Source organism: Balaenoptera physalus, assembly GCF_965194825.1.
Source record: "Balaenoptera physalus genome assembly, chromosome: 17".
Classification (NCBI taxonomy): domain Eukaryota; kingdom Metazoa; phylum Chordata; class Mammalia; order Artiodactyla; family Balaenopteridae; genus Balaenoptera; species Balaenoptera physalus.
In genome coordinates, this window is record NC_138895.1 from 8,961,403 (window position 1) to 8,987,756 (window position 26,354).

Consider the following 26,354-nt stretch of genomic DNA (forward strand, 5'->3'; position numbering starts at 1 on the left):
CTGGGCAAGAGACTTTGATTACGGGGGCATGTTTAACTGCCCACAAGAGCTTTTCTGACACTCAAAGTGCATCAAACAGGGCCCTTGGTTTTATACCCTCTGCCATTTAACTTTTAGAGAAACAAAACTGTGAAGTGATCTATTCGAAATTTTAAAAAATCATCTTCAATGATACCTTCAATTATATAGGGGACCCAATGAATTCAGCCAGACTCCTTTTTTTTTTTTTTTTTTTTTTAAACATCTAGACTGCCTCCCAATAAAAGTTGCTAGAAAATCCATGATCAAGCTGTTAGAATCCTCTGAAAATGTCCTCTTTACAGGAATACTAAAATAGACAGAAAGCATACCTGGGCACCTTGTTAAATGTGGTCTATATCAATGTCTACTATACTTCAAATTAATCCCAGGTATAGTTTACACACACACACACACACACACACACACACACACACACACACACACACACACTCACTACATAACTACATAGAAATAGTATGTGAAGAGAGTTTAACTCAGGAAAGCCCAGGCCATGTTTGGGGCCCGTGGTACGTGACCCCAGCCAGAGCCTGTTCTGCTTGGAGCGTGGTGCACAGTGGGACATGGGACACACACTTGTGATGAGAACAGGTGGTTCAACTGGCCTGGGAGAACCAGGAATGCCATCGTTTGTGAAGAGGGCTTTATTTCTATTTTGCACCATGGGGTTCTTGAGCCCAAGATGCCTGGAAGAAAGTAAGACTAAAGCAGGAACCGACAGCCAGGTTCTTGCAGCCGTCACAGAGGTGGACGGCAACAAAGGCTGGAATTAGAGCACCGACCAAGCAAGAGGGAAGATGAGATGGACGCCAGACATCGAAGAAGCTGACTGACCTGACCGGCCTGGAGTGAGGAGGGGGCTTGTCACAGGAGAGGGAGGAGCTAAGCTGAATCAAGCCTGGATCCTGGGAGTTGGCAATACCATCCAGTGAGAGCCGGAACCCAGGAAGAAACGTGGTTTAGAGGAGAACAAGTGAGTTGTCACTGCGGCAACGTGCGGAGAAACTAGGCAGGCAGTAGATTGTGGACTTTGAGTAGGAGACGAGAGCTCGAATGTGGATTTGGGAGTCACAGAAATTCTGGGACAAGCTGAGGCTGAATTGCTACGAGAGGATCATGATTGGTCTTTCTCCCGCTTCCTGCCCGTACAAAATGATCCCATTAGAAAAGTCAAAACTACTTTATTGTCAGCCCCTGCAGCACAGAGGCTGTGGGTCTGCTTCTCTTTTCGTGCCTGGAGCAGAGCTTAAGAGCATGAAGGAGGGTTGCTTCCTGTTATGAAAACTCAGAGCACGAGAGTCAACTCAGATTCAACATCTAATATGGAGAATATGCTAACGTGGCATTTCTATAGGCTTGTTTCTCCTATAAGGATGAATCTTTGTGAGCTTTTAAATTCAAGAACTGTGCTGTTCTTTGCATCTTAATGATAATTAAGCTGATAGAACAATCCCATAAGTTCAAATGCCAAGCCCTTAACAATGTGTAGTAGTGAATTCTTTGTCCTTGAAGTAAGGGCTGTTTTCATCTAAGATGTGAGACTAAATCACAGACTTCTTTTATCTGCCTTTGTCTTGGACCATGAGATGTTGAAAGGTAAATTAATTAGTGACAATTACATTTATAGCAATCACATACGAACACTTATCAAGTGTTAGATACTGTAGCAAAATCTTTCTTATCCCTCTCATTCAAAGGAGGTACCAGGCATTTACATCTTAAAAGAATGAAGGAACACAAAAGTGACTACTAATCAGCAATTTCTTCTCCCTTCTTTCTCTTTGCCTCTCATTTCTCATTCTATTCCAGTTGATTGACTGGTAGGTCAGAGGGGGAAAGGTATAGACACATAGAAATGTATAAAGAAAACAGTGTCAATTATCCAAATTTCTGTTACCCGAAATTGGCTCCTGTCACTAGCTGGCAATTACCCCATCACAAAACCCCTTGCTCCAATGAACCCTCAATTGTCCAAATGGTCCCATGTTCTTATTAATTTTAGAAACCCGAAGCTATGTTATCCTTAGATGTCACTTTATTACATATATGGAATGCATGGCTACAAAGAGCCAAGGTCTCACTACAGCCTTTGATCCCTGACTCTAAGGACAGCCCAGCCTAGAGCCATGCGATGGTGAAGGACAGCCCAGCAATGTTGTGTGAACCACAGTGGATGGTGAGAGTTTGGGAATTTACATTGTATGATGTCATGATTAATGACCAAATGTTACGTTTAAAGAAGCTGACACTGTACTCAGAAAAAAAGGGATAATCACAAAGAAAACATGTGATTTGCTTTAGCTACTATATTTTCTGTGTCAATACCAGTCATTATTATAGCTATAGGTATTCATCTTCAACTTGGCATTAAATATTTTGGAAGGTAAATTACACAATTAACTACTGGGTTCAGTGTGCTTAGGAATCAGTTGAATAAAGACTTCATTCTAAAAATAACTACTTTTTAAATTCCAAAATAAAATAAAAATAAATCTAAGCAAACTGTAAAATTATCTCAAAAATATTTTAAAAACTTCAAACACATCTCTTCATTTCATAATTTTAAAAATATTTTTTCAAGGCAATATCTATCTCTATAGATACACACACAGATATACACACAGGCACACTAATTTAGAGGCTACTCATGATTATTCAGATACTTTCTTGAAAGAAATTATAAAAGTCAAATCCCAAAAATTCTTTATAGGATTTAGTAAGAATTGTTAGGTTGTTACAAAAAGTTTAAATCACCACCTTCAAAAGTTTATGCTTAACACATTTTTTTCAATTGTAACTCTCTCATAGAAATACTTTCCCCCTCCTCTATCTTCCGTTAAAGAGAACAAAAAGTTCACGAATGCATTACCTCTTTGTTTCCAACTCTTTGCATGGCATCCCCCAGGTGGAAATAAAATCGCCCATCATCAGTGCCAGGATCCCCAGATTCTATTCCTTCCTGTAGAAAGGACAGTGTCAGTATTTATGAAAGAATTAAATACCAGATTTAATTCATTGATTTACTTAATGTTTTCTAAGAATCAGAAAATCACCTCAATATTAAAGTTTGGCAGTTAGGTTACTGGTCAACATTTACAATGCAAAGCCAAAAGGAGGTGATAAAGTTCAACTTAACGACATATTCATCATCAATTAACAGTGGAATACGCCACAAAATCAGTATGACGCTTTGTGAACTGCCTCTGCAGGAGCAATCGTATTTCAATATCTCAAAGAATTTCTTTGTCTGAGTTTCTATCACATTTATTTTGCTCTCCAAATCTGACCATATGTCATCTAGAGGCTTTTTTATCCCTGAACCAAAATGTTTAGTTGCTCATAGATGTTTGAAATGATAGAGACCCAACTGCAAATAATATTTTTTTCCACTCAAAACAAATGTGTCCTCACTTTTTCAATGAAATCTTTGACAGAACATACAACAGGATTAAAGCCAGTTGGAATCTTTAATTTTATTAAACACCTCCTATCCTAAAACACTCAGCTGATTTCCATCCCCACTGTCCACAAAAGAACTGAAATTTAAATTTATGTAAAAACAAAAAAGAGAAAGAGAAAATATGAAAGCAAGAGAATGAATTTAGAAAAGTAAAAGAAGGATGAAGATACAACATATTTAAATGTCTAAAAAACTGCATCTTTGAGGCCTCTTCACAAGAAGCCCGTTATCTTTTACTTGGAAGAAATTTTATTTGCATAATGTTGGGAAATAGCAGCATGAAACAGAAGCATCACTCATGACAGGAGAGTTGTGATCTGGGCTCTTGACTGACTGACACTCAAATAAACGTCATTGCTCATTAACTAACCAACCCTGCCCTCCACTTCCTCATCTCTGAGCCAGGAGAGTACTGTTAGGTCCTTATTATATGAAAGGAAATCTAAGGGGAACACTTTAAATCAGAAAAACCCACATGCCCACAGGGTCATGGTAGGGAACAGGCAGGTTGCAGAGGCCCAGTGACAGCCAAGACAGACTGAGGGGTGCATGCCCACCTCAAGGGGACACCATTGCTCAGCTCCTGTGCTGAGATGTGGGCCACATGTGACCTTTCCAGAGACACCAGAAATCTGCATGCTCATATAAAATGTTCAGATTTTCAACCAAGGCAAGCAATTAAAATTGTTTTTAAGAGAATTATGCTGGCCAAACAGAACATGCAAGCTACTTGCAATCAGTGGGTCACTATTTGGGATCTCGGATCAAAGTCATGTGAAAGAAAGAGATGACAAAGGTGGATCACAAAAGTGCTACTTAAAGTTCACAAGTAGTCAATCAGCTGCCTGGCTGATATGGTAGCTACTAGCTAGTGTTACTATTTAAATTACAATTAAAATAAAAAATTCAGTTCCTCAGTCACATCAGCCGCATTTTAGATGCTCAAGAGTACATGTGGCTAGTGGCTACCATATAGAGGATACAAATAAAGACCATTTCCTTTGTGGCAGTAAGTTCTGTTGGAGAGCCCTGAGCCAGACCAAATGTGATTCTGGTGAACTTCAATTTTTATGTGAGAAAAAAATGATAGCATATTTTAATCTGAGTCTTTAAGGCTATCAGGCTCTTGGGTATTCGACCTATTCAGTCTACATTTGTTACCTCACTTTGTAAAGGTTTCCATGAGCCCTGTTCAAAGTCATTTCAATGTATAATTAAATTGTAAAAGTAACAGTTAACACATTGTCCATATTTTAAAATATTTTATCCACTAATAACAACTGCAGTTTTAGGAATTTCTTCATAAATTTTTTCCAAATAGTCTCTGCTCACATAGTTGGTACTTCTACCTCTGATACTCTTGATTATGCTGAAGGACCACACTGTTTGTGAATGTCATGGTGCAAGGGTGTACATTTTGGCATTGAAAAGAGTCAGGGGTGAGATGTGACAGGGTGAGAGAGTGTCATGGACATATATACACTACCAAATGTAAAATAGATAGCTAGTGGGAAGCAGCCGCATAGCACAGGGAGATCAGCTCGGTGCTTTGTGACCACCTAGAGGGGTGGGATGGGGAGGGTGGGAGGGAGGGAGATGCAAGAGGGAAGAGATATGGGAACATATGTATATGTATAACTGATTCACTTTGTTATAAAGCAGAAACTAACACACCATTGTAAAGCAAGTATACTTCAATAAAGATGTTTAAAAAAAAAAAAAAAAAGAGTCAGCAGTGCATGCCAATCAATCTACAATAGATAATTAAGGGTGTCCAAATGACTCAAAGGGATCAGAAGAGGAAAACAGAGGAAAGGAGGGAGTTACCTTTAGATAGGGGATGCTCTCAGCGATCTTGTTCTGTGCCTTCAGAATAAAGCCGTAATGCACTTTAGCAAAACCGTCATTAGGCGTCGCATTCAGAACCTAAACACAAAGAAAACAAAAACCTATTGTGATGGACTATGAATTCTACAAATGACCATCAAAACAAATTTTAATTAGCTTTGCTGTACAGTACTTGGACTGGATTATGATGCTATAGCTTAAAATGCTATAGTGTTTTGTCTCATTGCAATACATTAGGCTTAAATGGCCCCATTTCCCCTCAACTCAAAATGTTCTCCAAGAATGAAGAAATGAATGAAAAGGCAATGACTGTTAAAGCATTGCTTTAACAATGCAAATCAGCAAAACCTCTGTCAATTTCATGACTTCAGTATTTTTTTAGTGATCAGGAAAAACTGCTTTAAATTAGCTTTACTTGAAGTCAACTCCAAATGGGTATTATACATTTCTTTATGTACATACTCTATACATTGCCTTAATTAAGAGAAAATTTAGATTTGCATTCAAAATATATCACGATCCATCATAAATTTCTTGAACACCCAGACTATTTTAAGGACTGAGGATAAAGTGGTGACCAAATCCAATATTCTGTGATAAAACCCAGGTAAATATTTAATATAAATCAGATCATTGTTTATTATCATCTGCATTTACTATGATTAAAGATAAATTATGCAAAATGCCTGTAAATTAAATATTAGCAGTGAGAAACCAAAACAACATTCAACTTGTGAAGCTGCTTAGACAAACTAATTTACAGACCAAAAGTGAAGGGTGAAGAAGGTTTGAGTTGAATGCATGTAGAGAAAAGATGAATATCCTACAGCTTCTCTTCATCCTTGAGCCTGAGTAGGAAAAGGGAGTCATGGGATCTTTCACACAGAAGGAGTAAGTGTGCTGGGCAGGGACCCCATACTCTTGGTGAGTCCACAGTGCACCCTGCCAATATTTTAGTGTTTTCCATCTTGCATCTGCGCCTGTACCTCATCCATTAGCAAATACAGCCAATGATACCATCACAATATATTCAGAATCAAACTCCTTGTCACTTCCTCCACCGCTGCCATCCTGGTCCAAGTCTATCGTCTCTCTGCTACCTTCTTACAGGAGCCTCCTAACTGCCGACCCTCTGAACCCCTGCCCCACTCTCCTGTAACCCATTCTCCACGTGGGTCCTGAAAGGAAGCACTAAATCCTAAGTCAGATTTTATCCCTCCTCTATGCAAAACCCAAAGGGGTTCCATTTCACTCAGAGTAAGACCAAGTTCTAGGAACAGTCTCTAAGACCTCCCTTGGGCTGGGCCTCTCTACTTCTCTGGCCTCCTCTCCTATCCACCCCCATCAGCCACTCTGAGGCACCCTGGACTCCTTGCTGCTGCATAGAAAGCCAAAGGCACCCCTGCCTCAGGACCTTTGCACACACAGTACTCCTTTGCCTCAAACCGTCTTCTCCCAGACATCCAGACGGCCCACTCCCTTACTGTGATGAAATCCTTGCTCAAAGGTTAGCATCTCAGTGAAGCCTAAGCCGAATCACCTGATATGAAACAGACCCTCCAGCTGCATCACTATCACTCTCTAACTTGTTTATGGTGAGACTCCCTTTTCTTCAGAGCACTCGTCACCATCTGACTTATTTTATTTGGATTTCCTCCACAAAGATGGAGACTCTGCAGGGCTTTTGTCTGTTGCACTCACTGCTGGCCCCCAGTGCTTGGAGCAGAGCTGGGCACATGGCAGGTCGTGGAGAACTCTGTACTAACTGAACAGATGGCTGCATGCCGGGCTCGACTCCCCAGCTAGATCTCTGAGAGCCCAGACTCTGCCTCTTCTGCACCTTCCACGGCGCTGTTACTGAGTCAGGTGCTGAGCAAGGGCTCAATAAACACTTCTGGAACTGAACCGTACTGAGGCTGATCACATTTCTGGTAGCACAACTACGAAGGAATTATTACAATTACTGCAGCTACGCAGATGACATTTCTGTTTCCTGTAGACACAGCCATCAACTCAAGTAATTAGCAAATGTATTAATTTACTAGCTACTTTAGAACACACAGAACTTTTCTAGGCTCTGGACATATCAACATAAATGAGATATACTCTTTTCTCAGGAAGCTCTCAGTCAAGAGAAGGCGACAGACTCACAAGCAGACAACAGCAACGCACCGTGGTAAGTGTAATCACATCAATAGGCGTGAGGCACGCGGGGGTACAGAGGACGGGCATCTAGCTCACTCTAGGGTGGGTGTGGCAGGGGCAAGTGCTAAAAGGTATTTATGGATGAATAGGAGCTCACCAGGGAAAAGGAAGGTGGGGGACTTTGGGGGGAGGCATTCAAGGCACAGGAGAAAGTGAATAAAAAGGAATAGTGGGCCAGGAACAGCAAAGGCAATGAGACTGGAGAAAAGGACAGGAGGCAAACCACAGAAGGTCCTGTTCAGTATCACGTACAAGATAATCCTCGGGGGGAGTGGAAAGAAAGGACAAATGCTCTACCTATATCTGTCTCTGAAATATAATATGGACTCCAGGGCTCTCCTCTCATCTGCATGGTGGACAGTCCCACGTCCCACTCACACACCTGCTACTGTGAGGGGAGGGTGGGCGGTCAGGACCCAGAGTGACCGACAGGGCTGCCCTCCAGGCTTGATTCTTTATGATCACCTACTGTGCTTACTGCAGTTTACATGCGGTGCATAATGGATGCACAGGCTGTATTATCTAGTTGTAATCAACAAACCCTCAGAAAATGAAGATTTCTAAGAAAACCAAATTGAGGTTAATACTAAAAATGTTACACAGATTCTCTCTCTCTCTCTTTACACATACACACACACATACAAACACACACACACACACACACAAGGCACAGACAACAACAAACTGGCAGAGCTGACATTTCTAGTTTCAGCACAAACTCTGCAGGACACACTACCAGGACTAAAAAAAAATCATATAATCATAAATCGTGTTGCACATGGATATTACTAAAATATCAATTTTTCAGTGTGAGTTAAAAAAATTTTGGCAGTTAAATGAAATTTTAAAAGTATTTGAAATATTTCATTTCATCTTAAGACCTATTTTAGAATGTGGACCTTTTACAATGTACATCACAGATTAGTACATACATACATAGACATAATATATAAACACATAAACATACATATCCCAAGTTTTTGCTTGAACAGTTTATACTGCAAGGGTATGCAATGGAACATGTTTGAAGATCACTGCTGTGGGCAGTGGGAACCACTAAAGAGCTGAAGCCAAGGGTTGGAGGTAAGATTGGCATTTTGTGTTGATGAAGATCATAGGAGAACAAGCCTGGACGGAGTGGATCTATCCTACTTTAGGCAAGAGATGATGGGGCCTGAGTTAAAAAGGGAGGGGATTTGAAAGATATTGAGGAAGTTAAAATTAACCAAGATTAGTGACTTGGTACCAGATTGTAACTCCATGATGGCATACTCTGCGTTTGTTTCCTTAACCACCATTTCCCAAGCAAGTGTGTGGGGGTCAGTCTTTGTTGAAACTAAAAGCAGCAAAACAAACAAACAAACAAAACCCAGAAAGGGAACGATCAATGATTTTTATAAATTTACTCCAAGATAAAAATCAACATGAAGAAAAATATAAAATTACAATATCCGTTTGCTGAAAATGATCTCTGACTGAGACATAAACATATCAGGATAAACTTTAGTAAAGGAAAGAGAATCTATCAGATTCAGCTTATTAACTTAGCAGTCAGAGGAGGGAACAAAAGGCAAACCCCACACTTATTTTCAGTTTAGCAATGCTTCTTCAAAATGAAACTCACTCGGTTGTATAATAAGGCTGTATTTTAGATTTTCTGCATCCTGTTATGTTTATTCCGATGAGATTATGATTTCAAATGTATAAACAACAGCAGGTAAGTTTTATTGTTCAAAATGAAGTAAAATGTTTCATATAGTTGAGATTTAGTACCAGGTGAAAAGAATGAATATATTTAAGGAAGGTTTTGAAAAGCTGGAGAAAGACAAATCCATAGTGGGTGAAAGGAACCAGGATGCTTTCAGATCCTGCCCTAACCTCAAATGTGCTTGACACCCTGTAGACACTTGATCATGGTTTTTGGGAAGGAAGGAACGGAGGGAGGGAGGGAGAGAGGGAGGAAGGAAGGAAGGAAGGGTTAAATTCTATAATTCCATCTTTGTGCCTTGTGACCGTGGCAGAATAATGGGTATGTCTGATATAGTTTGACAGTTCTTACATTCATATGTTCCTGGATCACTGAGATACATGATGTTTCCTTTAGCCAAACTTTACAAGGCAGGGCACTCAGCCATTAGCAAATACAGTGCCCCATAGGGACTTATTTTATGACCTGTAACAGGTACTTTAGCACGTGGCACAAATTTTCAACACTGTAAGCTCAACCCACTCTGAATAGATATTAGAGATGGTATAAACAGCAAAGGTCTTACTTCTGCTCTCTCAGAAAATATACAAATTAGGACAAAGGTCAAAAGACAACTGCTCCTAAATCCAGTGATTCCCAATTATGGGACCGACGGCAGTAAAAGGAGGAAAGCACCACTTTTTAGGATATGTCAACTATAATGAGACAAATTTGATTTAACTTAAGGAGAATGAGCGATGAGGCGTATTAAATGCAATTTACAAATAACATTAGAACTTCATGTTCAAAATAATTTGATTAATTGTTAGTAGCAAATTGCTGCTTGCTTACCTCTTCATAAACCTTCTTGGCACTGTCATTATCTCCTATCAAGAGGTACCCCACTCCAAGGTCATTCTTTAAGGAAGTATCATCAGGAAATAGTTGAACTAATTTCTGCAGAGTAAGCAGGGAACCTCTCATGTGACCTGATTGGTGGAAAGAAAAAAAAAAAAAAGAAATAAAAACAGATTCTGTGCACCTCTGTATTGAGACTACACATCATAAGAGACTACTCAACAGAGCCTGAGGACCAGCTTAAATCTGATTCTATATACTGATGGCTAAGTGCCCATTAGAATTTCATCCTGCAGCTGCAAAGGCATCAGTTACTCCCATAAATAGATACTGAATATAATGCTGATGATAAATACTTTAAAGACACTCGTATTTTCTAAATTTGTCAACATTTACCCTTTTATGTCAAATTCCCTCTTAAGAAAGTTTTAGTTACCGGTTCCTTATTAAAAAATGTTTACTGGGATATTTTTGATTTATTATAATTAAAATTACGAATACAGAACAGGCAAATAAGAAGTCTAATAGATTTCAAGGTCTAGCATCCTGGAGGAAACTTGAAGAGGCACTGAGGTACTACGCTGTCCTCTTCTGTCAGTGATGACCGAGTCCTGGAGCAAAGGAGACATCATCCAGTATTAGGGGACCCTCTGGTGGACGACAGGGGACTGTGCACACACGAGTCATGAAAACCCAGCTTCAAGTCATTTTTAAGGCTGTTGGACGGACATTTAAGATTTCAGGAGCCAACTGTCATCACTCCTCACCACAGTTGGAAAGACAAATTGTACACGGGAAAATGTGCAAAATGAGAGTCCACATGACAAAATTAATTACCTAAAGGGCTTTGTTGACCACAAACTGAAAATCAGCCAAGACATGGTAGGACTGTCAATAAGCTAATGCAGTTGGATGCTCCAGTAGCAGAAAAACTGTTTGGCATAAAGCACCACCAACTCACCACACGGGCCGCTCCCCATTCCCCGCCAGTCTGGGATGGTTTGCTCAGCCTTTCATTCCTTCACTAAGAAATCTGACTCTACCTCTCTGTACCCGTCCTCCTCCACCTGCCCCACTTGGGCTCACTTTTCTGCTGCTTTTAAACTTCCCTTGTTGAACCACAAATTTATGGTTACCAAAGGGGAAGGGGCAGGAGATAAACTAGGAGTTTGGGGTTAACATATACACACCACTATATATAAAATAGATAAACAACAAAGGACAAAGGCCCAGGTGAGAGTCCGTCCAGCTGCCATGTCCTCCCCGCCCCTTCCACTTTGAATCGCAAGGGACTTCACCACCTAGTCTGCACACGAGTCCCTCCTCTAGTGAACTTGCCTCATTCTCATTCGGAGGAAAGACTGTATTCAAATACCGAAGGACTGTTTCCAAAGAAGATTAAATCTACTGGTGGGCTGTCTTTCCTCTGGGCCGGGAATAGGGTGAGGCAAGAGAGGCAAAGTTTAAGAGGGCATCAAAAATTCAGTCATCAAGATGCATATTTTATACATTTTTTAAAAAATCAAAATTAATGTAAAAAATCCACAGTGCTAAGCAAGCCATGTCAGAGCCCTAGGAGAGGGGACAACTCAGTGACACTGATTTTGTGCCCACGGCGAGCACCTCCATGGAGCCCCAGCCTTGCCTTTTCCATCCTGTACGTGTGCTGTATGTTTTCCTTCCCCAGGACTGGCCCTTATGAATATAAGTCCATTCTTCTAGAATAAGACCATTTCTTCTAGTTTCCAATCATCGCTTAGGTTCTACTCCTGTCACAGATTTTAGTCATCTACCAAAGCAACACAACTACCTTTAATTCTTATCTTTGATATAAAGTTCAGTTGACTTTGAATATTACTTTTAGGAGCATTTCCTAGTGTAATCGAGATAATTTGTCTACATAATTTATCCAGCCAGCAGAGAACCCACCTTAGGGGTTACACATGGCTTAGATTCTTCCCTCCTGGCTTACTGATGGCCTTTTAGGTGAGAGAGAACCAATCACTGGCCTGGTTATAATGAAGTTAGGGTACAGGGAGTCTCCCTTGCCTTTGGCACTGGGATCCTGGGTCAGTTAGAAAGGATGCTTTATGCTGCTCTTTTCAAAGCATTTGCAAATTTACTTAGTGATTAAAAATTCTTTTTCTATCATTTTCTTTAGTATAGAGTCAAAACTTACAGGTAAAATTTTTAGAGTGCTTAGAACTCCTAACATTCCTCTATAAAAACTGTTGCACTGATGATTTCAGCCACCATTAATCAGTTGGTTACCGTTAAGAGAGAAAAGGAGAATTTGGCAAGATAGGAAGTTTTTGATTGCAGACCTATTAATTTATTAGCTATGATTCCTTAGGCAACATATCCAACCTCTCAGAATTCCATTTGCCTCCTCCTTAAAGTGTGTGTGGGGGGTGGGTAAGTGGCAAAGTACCATGTGCATCTTTGTAATCATGAAGGATTACTCTTTCAGTCTGACACAATCAGAGAAGTTGCCTGAAATTAGTTATCAAACTCAGGTTTCCTTCCATGTAACTAAACTCTTCTGAAAGTATACACAGCCTGCGGGTTTTTCCAGATAAAAGCACGCCATTGATTGCCACTGAACTGATTCTTACTCCATTTCACCTAGAAATTGCTGTCTGTCTGACCGCCGCTTCAAGCTCAGCTTCACCAGGTCTGCGGGGACGTCAGGCAGGCTGGCCGCCTCTTGGTAGGTTTTGATGGCCCTGCGCAGAATCTCATTGCTCCTCTTCTTCTCAGCCAAATCATCTTCGCACTAGAGGAAGGGAGAAATGTCCCAGGACAAGCTGTATTTGCAGTTGCTCAAAATATTTATGAAAAGTTGACTTTGGGACATGCTTTAAAAGTAATTCAAGACAAATTCAAATTTTCTTTTTGTCAAGGATTAAAAAAATAAAGGAAAGCAACATAGCATGTTATTTTAATAATATGAAGAAACATTAGCTACTAAGCTACAGATGAGAAAGACTATCATAAAAGCAAGACTAATATATGTGAGGGCTGATAGAATTTACATCCTGTTATACATCATTAATAGACAGAACTCCACAGTTCCTGTTCTTTCACTAGGTTATTCCTGTGTTCATTCATTCCTTCAACAACTATATTCTGTTCTAGACAGGTGGCAGACAAATTGCACAAAACAGACAAAGCCCTTTTCTCATGTTGCTTCGTTCTAGAAGGGAAAGTCAATATACAAATAAAAGTATCATGTGTCTTGTGGCTGTAAGTGTTGCGGATAAAAATAAAGTAGGCTTCTGTGTACTGAGAGTGGGGTGGAGGGAGGATTCTAGTTTAATCGGGATGATCAGAGACGATCTGAAAGTAGTGAGGCATGAAAATACCTGGGAGAAGAACATTCCAGGCAGAGAGAACAGCAAGAGCAAAGGGCCTGAGGCAGAAGTGAGGAATAGAGGAAAGGCTGGTACATTGAAGGGGAGCTAGGAGGAGACTGATGGGGGGGTGGGGCACCAGGTAATGAAAAGCCTGGTAAGCCACTGCCAATCCTAATACACTAGCTCTACATGAGAAGGAAAGACACTGAGGGGTTTTGACGTGATCTCCTGTATGAGTCGAGAGGACACTGGCAGTGATGTGAAGAATAGACAGAGGTGGGTAAAGGGAAGAGTGGAGATCCCAGTTAGGACATTCTGGCAGGAATCAAGACAAGGGGTGATGGCAACTTGGACCAGGGTAGCAGTAATGAGGTGGTAAGAGGTGGTCGGATTACAGGTACCTCTTGAAAGTCAGAGCCAACAGACTTACAGATGGTCTGAATGTAGAGTATAAGAGAAAGGGAGAGAGAAGTCAAGGATGAATTCAACATTTTTGGCTTGAGCAGTGACCAGTTGGAACTGTCATTCCTGAGAATGGGAAGCTAGAGCAGAAAGAAGCGGGTTTGTAGGGATATGGGATCAGGAGTTCAGTTTTGGACCAATTAAGCCCCAATGTCTATCAGGTACTGAAGTGGAGATATGGATAGAAAGGTGCCTATATGTGTCTGGGGTTCAGGAGAGAGGTTAGAGTGAGAGAAACACTGGGGAATCCTCGAGGACAGAGAGGGTATTTAGAGCTAAGAAGCTAGATGCAGCTGTGAGTGTAGACGGAGAAAAGAGGTCCAAGAACAGAACTCTGAAGAGCTGCAAGATTTCAAGGTCATCAGAGGTGAGAAAGGACCAGGATAGGACCGGCGAAAAGGACGGAAGGAAGAGAGAAGAAAATAACAATTTAAAAAGTGGTATTCTGGAGGCCAAGCGACAAAAGGTATCAAGAGGGAGTGGTCAATTGTATCAGAAGTGGCTGTCAGGTTGAACAAGATGAGAACTGAAACTAGATCACTCTGGACTGGGGACAACGTGATGCGTCTGAGGGTCCCAGCAAGAGCATTTCCATGGGGCTGCTGGGGACCCGTAGCTGAGAGGCTCAAGAGAAAACAGGAGGGAAGGAGGTGAACACACCTCCTTCAAGGAGTTTCATTGTAAAGGGGAGCAAAAAAATGGGCCAGTAATTGGAGGGTAATGTGGAGACAAGGGAGTGTTTTTTAACAATGGGAAATATTACAGCATGTTTCTAAGCTGATGCAAAAGACCCAGTAGAGGGGAAAAATCTGATGATGCAGGGGACACAAAAATTAGAATGATGTCCTTCAGCAGGTGAGAGGGGGTGGGAAAGGGACCAGAGCAGTTCATCCGTGCTAACTAACATCCACGAGAACAGGGACTGAAACACTAGAGGTAGGAAGAGAGGGGCGAACTGCAAAATGGTCATCAGAATCTCATCAGATTTAGTAGACTACAATTTGAAGCTTATCATTTGAGGGAAAAAAAAACCGATACAGATGCTAAAAGTAGCATGTATAATTTTTTCTCAGAATATCCTATTTAACATGTTTACCTTGTTAAAACAAAGTGTGTGCTGTAGGCAGTATGTAGATGCCTGCAGAACCAAAATAGTCTAACTCCACAACTTGAGGACACAGTAAGGAAATGATCCAACCCTCCTCCACCCTAAAATGAAAAACTAACAAGAATCAGCACAAATTGATAAAGTAAGATACCTGTGGGAAGCTTTTCAGAAAATACCACATCAAAGAAAGAACTTGTTAATATGTACTGATAAGGGTAAGTTTCCCAAGATGATAAGGGCTGGAATTGAATCAGTGGTGACGGACAGTGGACAGATTTATGATAAAGGAAAATTGATAGGATGAAAATCTCTAGATTAGAAAAGGGCAGTTCACCTGTGCTTGACAGAAAAAAAAGCTTCAGAATATACAACAATCTGTTCATATCTGCAAATGGTCTCCAGAATAGACTTATCTACCAGGAGAGACAGTCCAATGTCAATATCCTGTATTGGTCATCCTGCCTGCATGGTCTCCCATATATCCATATGCTGGCTTTTCTGTCTAAGCATCAGTTTCTTGTGAGTTTGGCTATGGTGAGTTAACTCCCCCAAACATGGTCGTTCATAGATGACGTCACGGAATGCCAGAGTCCTAGAGCTGAGAGAGCCCTTTTGAGACCATCTTGTTCACCTTCTTCATTTGGTAGCCTCTTCAAGCTACCAAACAGATCCCGGAACTGGAGGGTCTCTTCAAGGTTAGTTCAAGGGCAAATGTCAACCGAGACATCATTCTCTATATAGAGGGGAATAAATATCTTAACTAAACTCAATATGAAATGAGAGACAGATGATACAACTACTTGCCTTGTTCCTTTCCCTCCTCCATCCTCAAGGTCCTTCATTTTAATGAAGTATAAACATTTTAGAACTTCCGGAAATGGAATTTTAATATCAGTGTTAAAATAGTACATAATTCTTCAAAGTCTCTTAAATAAAACTGATAGGCTTTGCTTTGAATATCAAAATTGATTGATATTGATTACTTTAGCATCTGTAGATAAAGGATTTGCCCTGAAACTGAGCATTTGCTACAGGACATTAACATCAGAAAGCCTTTTGTTGATTCAAACGAATTCCCCATCCAACCTTCCTATTTGTGGCAGGAAGATGTCTGAAGATGCCTGAGATGTGGCATTTTCTGCCTGAGAGGCATTAATGGTTTGTGTAAGATAATAAAGTGAATTGAGCTCATAATTTTGTGTCTGATGTTCAAGGAACTTGGTCAAAATTGATTTTCACAGTAATCCAAAGAATAAGACACTATCAGTGCTACTTTTTTTTTCATGTATTTTATTATTTATTTATTTATTGGCTGTGTTGGGTCTTCGTTGCTGCGCGCGGGCTTTCTCTAGTTGCGGCGAGCGGGGGCTACTCTTCATTGCGGTGAGCGGGCTTCTCATTGCGGTGGCTTCTCTTGTTGCGGAGCATGGGCTCTAGGGCATGCGGGCTTCAGTATTTGTGGCACGCGGGCTTCAGTAGTTGTGGCTTGCGGGCTCTAGAGCGCAGGCTCAGCAGTTGTGGCACACGGGCCTAGCTGCTCTGTGGCATGTGGGATCTTCCTGGACCAAGGCTCGAACCCGTGTGCCCTGCACTGGCAGGCAGATTCTCAACCACTGTGCCACCAGGGAAGCCCCAGTGCTACTTTAGAAATGATAGATACTGTAGTTTCTATTTAACTTAATGTTGCTGAATTTGAAAAATTTGTTGGGATATTCCAAAGTAATTGTTTAATCTGCTAACAAACAACGAAAAAGTCATCACCTACTCTTCCTTACAAAATCCGTCTTCTGTTGAACTTTTATTTATTTATTTATTTATTTATTTTTTAAAATACTTTTACCAGCATTTTTTTAATTTTATTTTATTTTATTCATTTATTTATGGCTGTGTTGGGTCTTCGCCTCTGCGCGAGGGCTCTCTCCAGCTGCGGCAAGCAGGGCCACTCCTCATCGCGGCGCGTGGGCCCCTCACCATCGCGGCCTCTCTTGTTGCGGAGCACAGGCTCCAGACGCGCAGGCTCAGCAGTTGTGGCTCACGGGTCTAGTTGCTCCGTGGCATGTGGGATCTTCCCAGACCAGGGCTCGAACCCGTGTGCCCCGCATTGGCAGGCAGACTCCCATCCACTGCACCACCAGGGAAGCCCTGAACTTTTATTTTTAAAACTCCTATAAACTTAAGCTTTCTTTTAAATTATTCTATTAAAATTTAATTTACCATGCTTAAATTTTGCATTAATGTTAATATTGATAACACCTTGTAGCATAATAGTTTAGAGGTAAAAAATATTGCTGAGGCATAAATCTCAAATTCTGACTGTAAATAAGGGTATAAATACAGCAAGTGCCACGTGCAAAAAGTATTGCATTTATTTAGACTTTGGTACCCGCAATTAACATCACACATAAAGAAAAATTCTAAAGCATGAAACATTTTTGCCATGATGAGCATTTGGCCCAATCATTATTCTTTCAAGTTAATATGCTTTTTCCTTAATCAAATGACTGCCAGGACTAGTGGCAAAGCACATCACTTATTTGAATAGGCACGATCTTTTGGTAATAAATATATTCTCTCTTGCTTAATAGCAATACAATTTAGCAATTTTGGAGGATTACTGACCAAATAAATTTATAGAAATGATACAGTTGCTGTCTGCTAAACCTAGTCTGTATTGCACCATGGATAAAAGGAACTTCTTTGCATTAAATTTTCACAAATTTCATTTATTAAAACTGAATTAATACAAATTTAATTAATAAGTTTTTAAGGGGGAGATAGGAAGAATTTGAGCATCTGGATTTCGAGTGGCTGCCACCTTTAGTTCAGAGCAAAGCACACTCGTTTTATCTCCAGATGTGTTAGTTTCCGTGTGAGTGTCACCCACAAGTGACAGCATTGCCCCCTCCAAAGGGGTGTTGTCAGCTTCTCCTGGGTCTGGAAAATTTCTGCAGCTCTGCATCTGCCGTTTCCCAGCAGGGCTGACAGTCTCATCCCCCCAGGCGGGGCTGGAGGAGCTTTACTGCCTGACATTTGTACATCAGCCCTGGCTTTTACCCAGAGTTCCAGACTACATATCTCCGACGGTCTATCTGACACATGCACTTGCGTCTCTATTAGGCATCACAGACTTCACAGGACCAAATGCGAATGCTTGATTTCGTACCTCCCCAAACCTGTTCTTCCACCAGTCTTCCTGGTCAGTACCTGGCACTATCCTTTCCTTAGATGGCTTAACCAAAAACCCTGAAGTCGGGAATTCCCTGGCGGTCCAGTGGTCAGGACTCCGCACTTCCGCTGCAGGGGGCCTGGTTTCCATCCTTGGTCTGGAACCCAGCAAGCTGCATGGCGCGGAAAACCCGAAGTCACCCTCGAGTCTGCTCTCTGACCCTTACATCTAATCCATCATCCAGACCTCTCAGCTCTGCCCTTGTCCACTGCTCCGTCTCCACGGCCACGACCACAGTCTGAGCCAGCGCATCTCGAGGACACCTGCAACGGTCTCCTATTCTTCTGGCTTCTTCTTGTGCCACCAGAATCCATTCTCCACCAAGCAACCAAAGTGATCGTTATTAAAAAAAGCAACCAGGCGGGCACACCCACGCACAAACCCTCCAAGGGCCCCCAGCGCACAGAGGATACAACCTGAGAGGCCCTGGTCCCACCTGCCCGTGTCACCTCCTTCAGCACGCCCCTGCTCCTGTCCTTCCAATCAAGCCAAGGCTGACTCCCTGCATCACGGCCTTTGCCCCCACTCTTCCCTCTGCCTGGACAGCTCCTTCCTCAAGCTTGACATGTTTCAGCCACTTGTCACCTCCCTAGGGAGGCCTTTGCTGATCACCTTATTATCGTAAGTGTTGCTGTGTCACTCTCAATCACACCACCTACAAACAAAAAATCATAATAACATGTTCTTTATTCCATGACCTTCTTTTCTCTAGGGCATGTATTATCATGTAAGGTGTTCTAATACATTTGTTTTTAACCCTTCTAATATTCTTTAAATGTATATTTATTTATACAGACTTTCAGGGTTTTGCTCAAAACCCTGGTTTTTCTTCCACCCTATCCAAAATTTCAACCCCCTCACACATCCTATGGCTGTGCTCTTCTTTATTTTTGTCTCCTGACAAAGTATCCAGTAGCAAGCAAGAGACTTTCTTCTATGTCTCATGCACTGTCTTCTCCATTACAGTGAAAACACCATGTGCTTTGTTGATGGCTGTGCCTGCAGTGCCTAGAATAGGGCCTGCCACAGAGCGGCCTTTCACTACAAAAAACTTGAGTAAGAAACTTTTAAAATATCTTCCATTGGAATATAAGCTCCACAAGGACACAGACCTCGAGAGTGTTCTTCATGATAAATTCCAGGACCTAAAACAGAATGTGGCCCACGGAGGGTTTCCCAGCTACAGAAGGACGTGGAAAAGCTTCTTGCATTGAGGAGCTGGAAGATGGAGAAAGTCCAATAAGAAAGGAGAAGGTAGTGGTTAAGAATCTGCCTGCCAATGCGGGGGACACGGGTTCGAGCCCTGGTCCGGGAAGATCCCACATGCCGGGGAGCAACTAAGCCTGTGTGCTACAACTGAGCCTGTGCTCTAGAGCCCATGAGCCACAACTACCGAAGCCTGCGCGCCTAGAGCCCGTGCTCCACAACAAGAGACGCCACTGCAATGAGAAGCCCACGCAACCCAACGAAGACCCAATGCAGCCAAAAGTAAATAAATAAATTAATTTAAAAAAAAAAAAGAAAGGAGAAGGTGGGGAAGGAGCTGGGGAGAAGGTAAGGGGTAAGAAATGAGTCAGCTGACAGAAACTACACAGAGAACAAAGTCCATCCCACTTTACATTTTAAAAGTCTTTTCTAAGCACACTTTGCAACCTCTAGTGATAAAATGAGGTTCTTAAACCTCTAAGGAGACTGAAGTAAAAACTAGGTGGTGGGTCTAAATGGAACAAACGCGAGGATGATGGGAAATCAGTGACAAAAGTGTTATTCTTTATTTTCTTTTCAAAACCAGAGAGAAGCCAGATGGAGGGAGAGCAAAAAAATGTTACTAAATTCACGAGTACAAAATAGCAATAATTAATTGTCTTATTTAAAACTGTATTTCTTGCTTGAATTTATGTATATGCATGAGAAATTGATTCTGTATACAAGTTAGAAAGGAAAAATAAAATGCAAATACTGGGTTTGAAAATCCAATTATACAGAGCATAAGGACATCAAAACAGTGTCCTAAGTAGCAAGGTTTCAGCATACCTTTGCTTTCCCATATCGCGCTCCTGGACTCTGAGGGTACTTCTGAACTAGTTCTTCAAACACATGCATTGCTTCCTCAATTTTTCCCTGTTAGGAAGAGGCAATTATATACATACAATAAATTCAAATGCATAATGTTATTCAATATAGTTATTTAATATTCACCAAGTAATTTTGTCAAAATTTCCTGGACTCCTTTCTGAGTTTAAGACAACTTTATCCTAAGATTTTAAATAATTAACTGCATTATGACAAACAAAAAACTAGAAATGGACATAAATACACTTTATTTTTTAAAAGGCAGATACCTGGCAAATGATGTACTATGAGTCATTGTTAAAGAAACTGCACACACTACTATATATAAGATAGATAACTAATAAGAACCTGCTGCATAGCACAGGGAACTATACTCAGTACTCTGTAATAGCCTCTATGGGAAAAGAATCTAAAAAGAAAAGAGTGGAAACATGTATATGTATAGCTGACTCACTTTGCTGTACAGCAGAAACTAACACAACATTGTAAATTAACTCTACTCCAATAAAAATTTAAACAAGAAAAAAAAAGAAATTGCATTTTCTCTCTATATGTACAGTTTCCACACGCATTCTTAAAAAAGCTTAGGATTTCAGTTGGGGGAAGCATACTGCTAGCAGCTAGAATGCCTGGGGTCTGCAATGAGAAGGGCACGGTCGGCAGGGAATAAGCACGCAGGATGTCAGGGCCACCTGGCCGCCGACGTTGTCACCCGTTGAACATCAGGGTTGATGCGGCTCACCTGGTTGCTGGGGCACCCCACTGCTTCCTTGTCATGTGACCCCCCTCCCCCCAAAGCCCACGCGGGCCCTTAAGAAGCTGGTCCAAGCGCCTGTGTTAGGTCTCTGACCACCACTGTGCAAGCGGAAATGGGGGGTGTGTAACAGGTAAGCTTGCTGAGGGTCTTGGCACGGGGGTGAGGCACCCTCTCCCCCTCTCAGTCCATCCACAAGGAGAAACACACATCTCCTGGTGTCTAATGGAAGGCAGCACGTCAGAATATTGGAACCATGCGATGGAGATGGATTTTCTGAGTTGAACTTTACCACCACTTCAGCTGCCTATCAATCCATACATCCATTCATTCCATGCATAAATGCAAGCTCACTGTGGTTTGTATGCTGTCACCCTCACTGAGTGAGCTTTCACAGCAACAGAGCTTACCCCTCAAACGTGCCTGGGCTCAGCAAACCATACAGCACTACCTGATGGTTACTGATACCTACTTCTCCACAACTTGACTAAATAGAGCCAGGCAATATCCATATTAAAGTTCCTTAAAATCATGCAAGAAGGAGGTTTCTTATTCCCTGTCACATGCCCATCAGTGGCGCTGAGGGTCTGGGAGACAGTATATGCACAGAGGAGTGGTCATGAGTGCAGGCTCCAGAGCCAGAGTGACTGGCTAGACGCTGGGCTCCACCACCACTTAGGAGGCGTGTGACTCCTGGCAAGTTGCTTACGACTTTGCCTTATATGCCTCATCTGTGACATGGATACAATGAGGGTACTTGATCACTTTGTCGGGCTGCTGTGAAGGTCAAATCTGATAACATATATAAAATGCTTATAGCTGCTGCAGAGCACGTGGAAAGCAATGAAAAATGGTAGCTGTTATGATTATTACTATCGTAGCGTGGGGAGGATGTGTGAGCCCACATGAGACAATAAAGTGTGCCCCAGGTAAGTCTCTTATCTGATGGACAGGTTAATGCAAAGGGAATGAGGACTTGAAGGCTGAGATAAGTCGTCAGGAACATATTCTCTAAGTTATATTTATTGTCAGAAATCATTGTATCGGTATTTAAAATATGCCGTGTCTCTCACGATATTAACTTTTTTAAAGGATTTATTTTTTTAGAGCAGTTTTAGGTTTGCAGCAAAATTGAGAGGAAAGTATAGAGATTTCTCACATACCTCCTACCCCTACACGTGCACGGCCTCCCCCCATAATCAACATCCCTCAGCACAGTGGTACATTTGTTGTGACTGATGAACCTACAATGACACACTGAAATCACCCAAAGTTCATAATTTACGTTACGGTTCACTCTTGGTGTTGTACATTCTATGGGTTTGGACGAATGTATAATGACACGTATCCACTGTCTCCATAGTTTTGCATTTTCCAGAAAGTCATATAGTTGGAATCATACAGTATGTAGCCTATTCAGATTGGCTTCTTTCACTCAGTAATATGAATTTAAGCTTCCTCCCTATCTTTTCATGGCTTGAGAGATCATTTCTGTTTAGTGCTGAATCAGATTTCATTGTCTAGATGTACCCCAGTTTACCAGTTTATCCATCCATTCGCTTACTGAAGGACATCTCGTTTGCTTTCAGGTTTTGGCAATTATGAAAGCTGCTATGAACATCCATGTGCAGGTTTTTGTGAGAACCTAAGTTTTCAACTCCTTTGGATAAATACCAAGGAGCAAGATTTCTAGATTGTATGCTACGAGTATGCTTAGTTTTGTAAGAAACCACCAAACTGTCTTCCGAAGTGGCTGTACTATCGTGCATCGCCACCAGCAATAACTGAGAGTTCCTGTTGCTCCACATCCTCATCAGCATTTGGTGGTGTCAGTGTTCCAGGTTTTGGGCTTTCTAATAGGTGTGTAGTAATATCCAATTTGTTTTAAATTGCATTTCATAACATATGAGGTGGAGTATCTTTTCATATGCTTATCTGCCACCTGAATATCTTCTGGGGTGAGTTGTCTTTTAAGGTCTTTGGCCCATTTTTAAATTGGGTTGTTTTTCTTATCATTGAATTTTACGAGTTTTTTGTATATTTTGGATAACAGTTTCTAGAACCACCATCTTATTTCTTCCATGAGTGATTGTAAGGGGATGAAGAATTCATGTTAAATATCCTTCTCCGTGTGACTTTCTTCTAACTAACCTGTATGTGTTTCGTGAGGCTGCTGTAACAAATGACCACAAACTTTGTGGCTTAAGACGACAGAAATTCATTCGCTCACGGTTCTGGAGAACAGAAGTCCAAAATCAGTTTCACTGGGGCTGAAATCCAGATGCGGGCAGGGCCGTTCTTTCTGCAGAGGCTCTAGGGGAGAATCTGCTCCTTGCCATCCTACAGCATTTCTTGACATCACCCCAATCTCCACTTTGTCTTCACATTGCCTTCTCCTGTGTGTGCCTTCTCCTGTTTTGTCTGTATCAGATTTCCCTCTGCCTCTCTCTTATATGGAAACGTGATTGAATTTTGGGTCCAACTGGATAACCCAGGATAATCCCCCATCTCAAGACCCTTAACTTAATCATATCTGCAAAGACCCTTCCTCCAAACACAGTAACATGTACAGGTTCCAGGGATTAGGACACAGGTATCTTTGGAGGGACTATTTTTAGCCTATCACATGACTTACACAACTTAAATTGCAAATATTGAGGCTATTTTTGTGAAAATCATGCTAAATGCACCATTTCCAGATTTAAACCAGAGGATTAACAATATTCATAACAAATCTGCGAAAGTATTTTTTCCAGCTTAACACTCCCTTAGTTGGCCATCAAGGTTATAAAAATAATGGAATACGTTGGCTCTGTCTTAGGCATCCTTTGGATCCCTTAACACAGATGCTCTGTGCCTTTCCTAAGGGACCGTCAGCCCTGCCCTCACCTCAGCTGTCTGGCAAAGTTAATGTATTTGCTTTTAGTCTGAAGAAAATTTCCCTTCCCTAGGTTCTTGCTGGAGAATGTAGCTCCTGACAGACTGCTCACGAAGAATTGCCTGAAAATCATCTGTTCTTCAACATAGCTTACACTTTATCCTAGGACCAAGACAGTTCACTGGAGAGACATGTACTTGCCTCACTCCCACCCCCACCCACCCCCACCCCGGCCCCTGTTTTGGCATGAGGCCAGCGGGCTGCGCTGAAGGACATTAAGACACACCCCATAGAGGTCACGTAGAACCCGCGGTGTGACATTAGGGAGGAGACTGTGCCATCCGTCACTGGGCCCTTTATGAAGATCTATGGCATAAGGTTCCTCTCTGGACTTGGTGCAGAACAGCTATTCTGAGGACTACTATGCATCTGACAGTGTGATCTACACCCCTTTCTTGCTCTGCCCGCAGTTTACTTCTTTCCCAGCCCCGTTTAGAGCCTGTGGTGTGAACTTTCGTGTGTCGCACTTACTCTGACTTTATTAAGTTTTCCCTTCTTTCTCTCTTTTTCTCCACTTACAATACAATAATAAAAACTGATTCCAACAAATGAACAAATATTTCAGTGTATCATTTCAAATCCTTTTTCTGGGGCATAAGGAGGAGTTTTGAGCAATAAATATTATTTTTAAAAATTGATGATTAAAATATGATCCATGCATTTTTGCAGGAAAACTAAAGTGACCTCGTACTTTCATGTCACATAGTTTCTGAAACATGGGTGTGGCCTGAGACCAGGCCTCCTCTGGTCATTACTGCCTTATGGCCGTAGCAATCCCAGTGTAGTCGGTTGCATTATTTGAAACTACCAGCTATAAAAACAACCCTAAAAAACTTAATTACGCTGATGACTCAGGCAATAAGATGGCTCCCTGCTGTTTCAGAAGGAAGAATTGCCTCTGTGGGCTCTCCTTCCTCCTTTATTTACCCTGTTATAGATCCACGGTGCTCCTTGAAGAAAGCATCATAATTTCTCCAAATAAGCGAGAAATGGAGAATACTCCATGGATTGTTCCAGCATTTTTACGTTTCACTGACTTATCTGCCCCTTGATAACTGAGCCCTTCTCTACTATTCATTATAATTACATAAAAATCCTTCTCTAAAGCTGTTCATTTGTGCTTTATCCCTAAAGTCACCTGTGAAATAGGCATCCATTTTCATCAAGGGCATGTAGCACAGAGAAAGTGGAGAATGCCAAACAAGGTGATAGAAAAAGAAGATTCCTACTTCGTTTCTATTAAGAAATGCAAATTTTCAACAAATAGTAGATGGCTTCATTTTATAAAGTTAAACAAGATAGACACAGAAATCATTCGATGTTAATTTAGTGAACAAAGACTTTGTTGCAATATTCTTTGGAGTTACTATATTTGTATCAGCTGCTGACCAGGGTGAGCCAGGCTTTGGTTTGGGAACCCTGCCTAATGCTAGTTACAGACGGCGCCATGCTTGTTGGGACTTTTCCAATAAATGTGGGAGGAAGCACATTCTCCTCCCACTTCAGTGCCTAACTCAGGTGTTTTTATTGTTGTTGCTTACCTATAACAGTCCCCTTATTCCTTTTTTTTTTTTTCAGCTAATGTCTACTGATTAAAAACCACATTACAGGAAAACTAACGAGTATTAGTTTAAAATGCAAGTATAAATTCAAGTACAGAGTAGAGAAAGAAATTTTCATGAGAAACAACTACAGGCAGACCTCAGAGATCTTACAGCTTTGGGTCCAGACCACCACGATAAAGCGAATATCACAATAGAGTGAGTCACATGAATGTTTTGGTTTCCAGTGCATATAAAAGTTATGTATACATTATATTGTAGTCTATTAAGTGTGCAATAGCATTATGTTAAGAAAAACAATGCACATACCTTATTTAAAAATACTTTATTGCTAAAAAAATGTTAATCATCATCTGAGCCTTCAGCGAGTCAAAATCTTTTTGCTGGTGGAGGGTTTGAAATTATTTCGAGAATTACCAAAATGTGACAGAGAGACCCGAAGCGAGCAAATGCTGTTGGAAAAATGGCACCAATAGACTTGTTTGATACAGGGCTGCCACAAACCCTCAATTTGTAAAAAACGCAATACCCATGAAGCACAATAAAGTGAAGCACAATAAAATGAGGTATGCCTGTAGATGATTAACTGAAGATGTCATTAAATACATATAATAAATATTTGGCCCAATAATTACATGAGTGTGATGGAGTTAAGAGAACAGATAACTTCAATCTAGTGTTAATTGACTTTTCAAAAACTGTAATATCCAGAAACAAATGCAAATAATATTTCAATTTAACTGATGACAAAGCAAAACATCAAACAGTCACCCTGGAA

At 41.2% G+C, this 26,354-nt stretch overlaps 1 protein-coding gene across 11 annotated transcripts in view; it reads right to left on the reverse strand.

The window, feature by feature from the left end:
* ASPH (aspartate beta-hydroxylase) overlaps positions 1–26,354 on the reverse strand; it is a 262,991-nt gene that overhangs the window by 83,228 nt on the left and 153,409 nt on the right. For all 11 annotated transcript variants that reach the window (XM_082433632.1, XM_082433630.1, XM_082433621.1 and 8 more), the window contains 5 exons: positions 20,284–20,370; positions 12,723–12,873; positions 10,092–10,228; positions 5,327–5,425; positions 2,909–2,998 (listed from right to left, as the gene is read on the reverse strand). In XM_082433632.1, the coding sequence (XP_082289758.1) occupies positions 2,909–2,998; positions 5,327–5,425; positions 10,092–10,228; positions 12,723–12,873; positions 20,284–20,370 (564 nt within the window). The remainder of the gene's footprint in view (positions 1–2,908; positions 2,999–5,326; positions 5,426–10,091; positions 10,229–12,722; positions 12,874–20,283; positions 20,371–26,354) is intronic.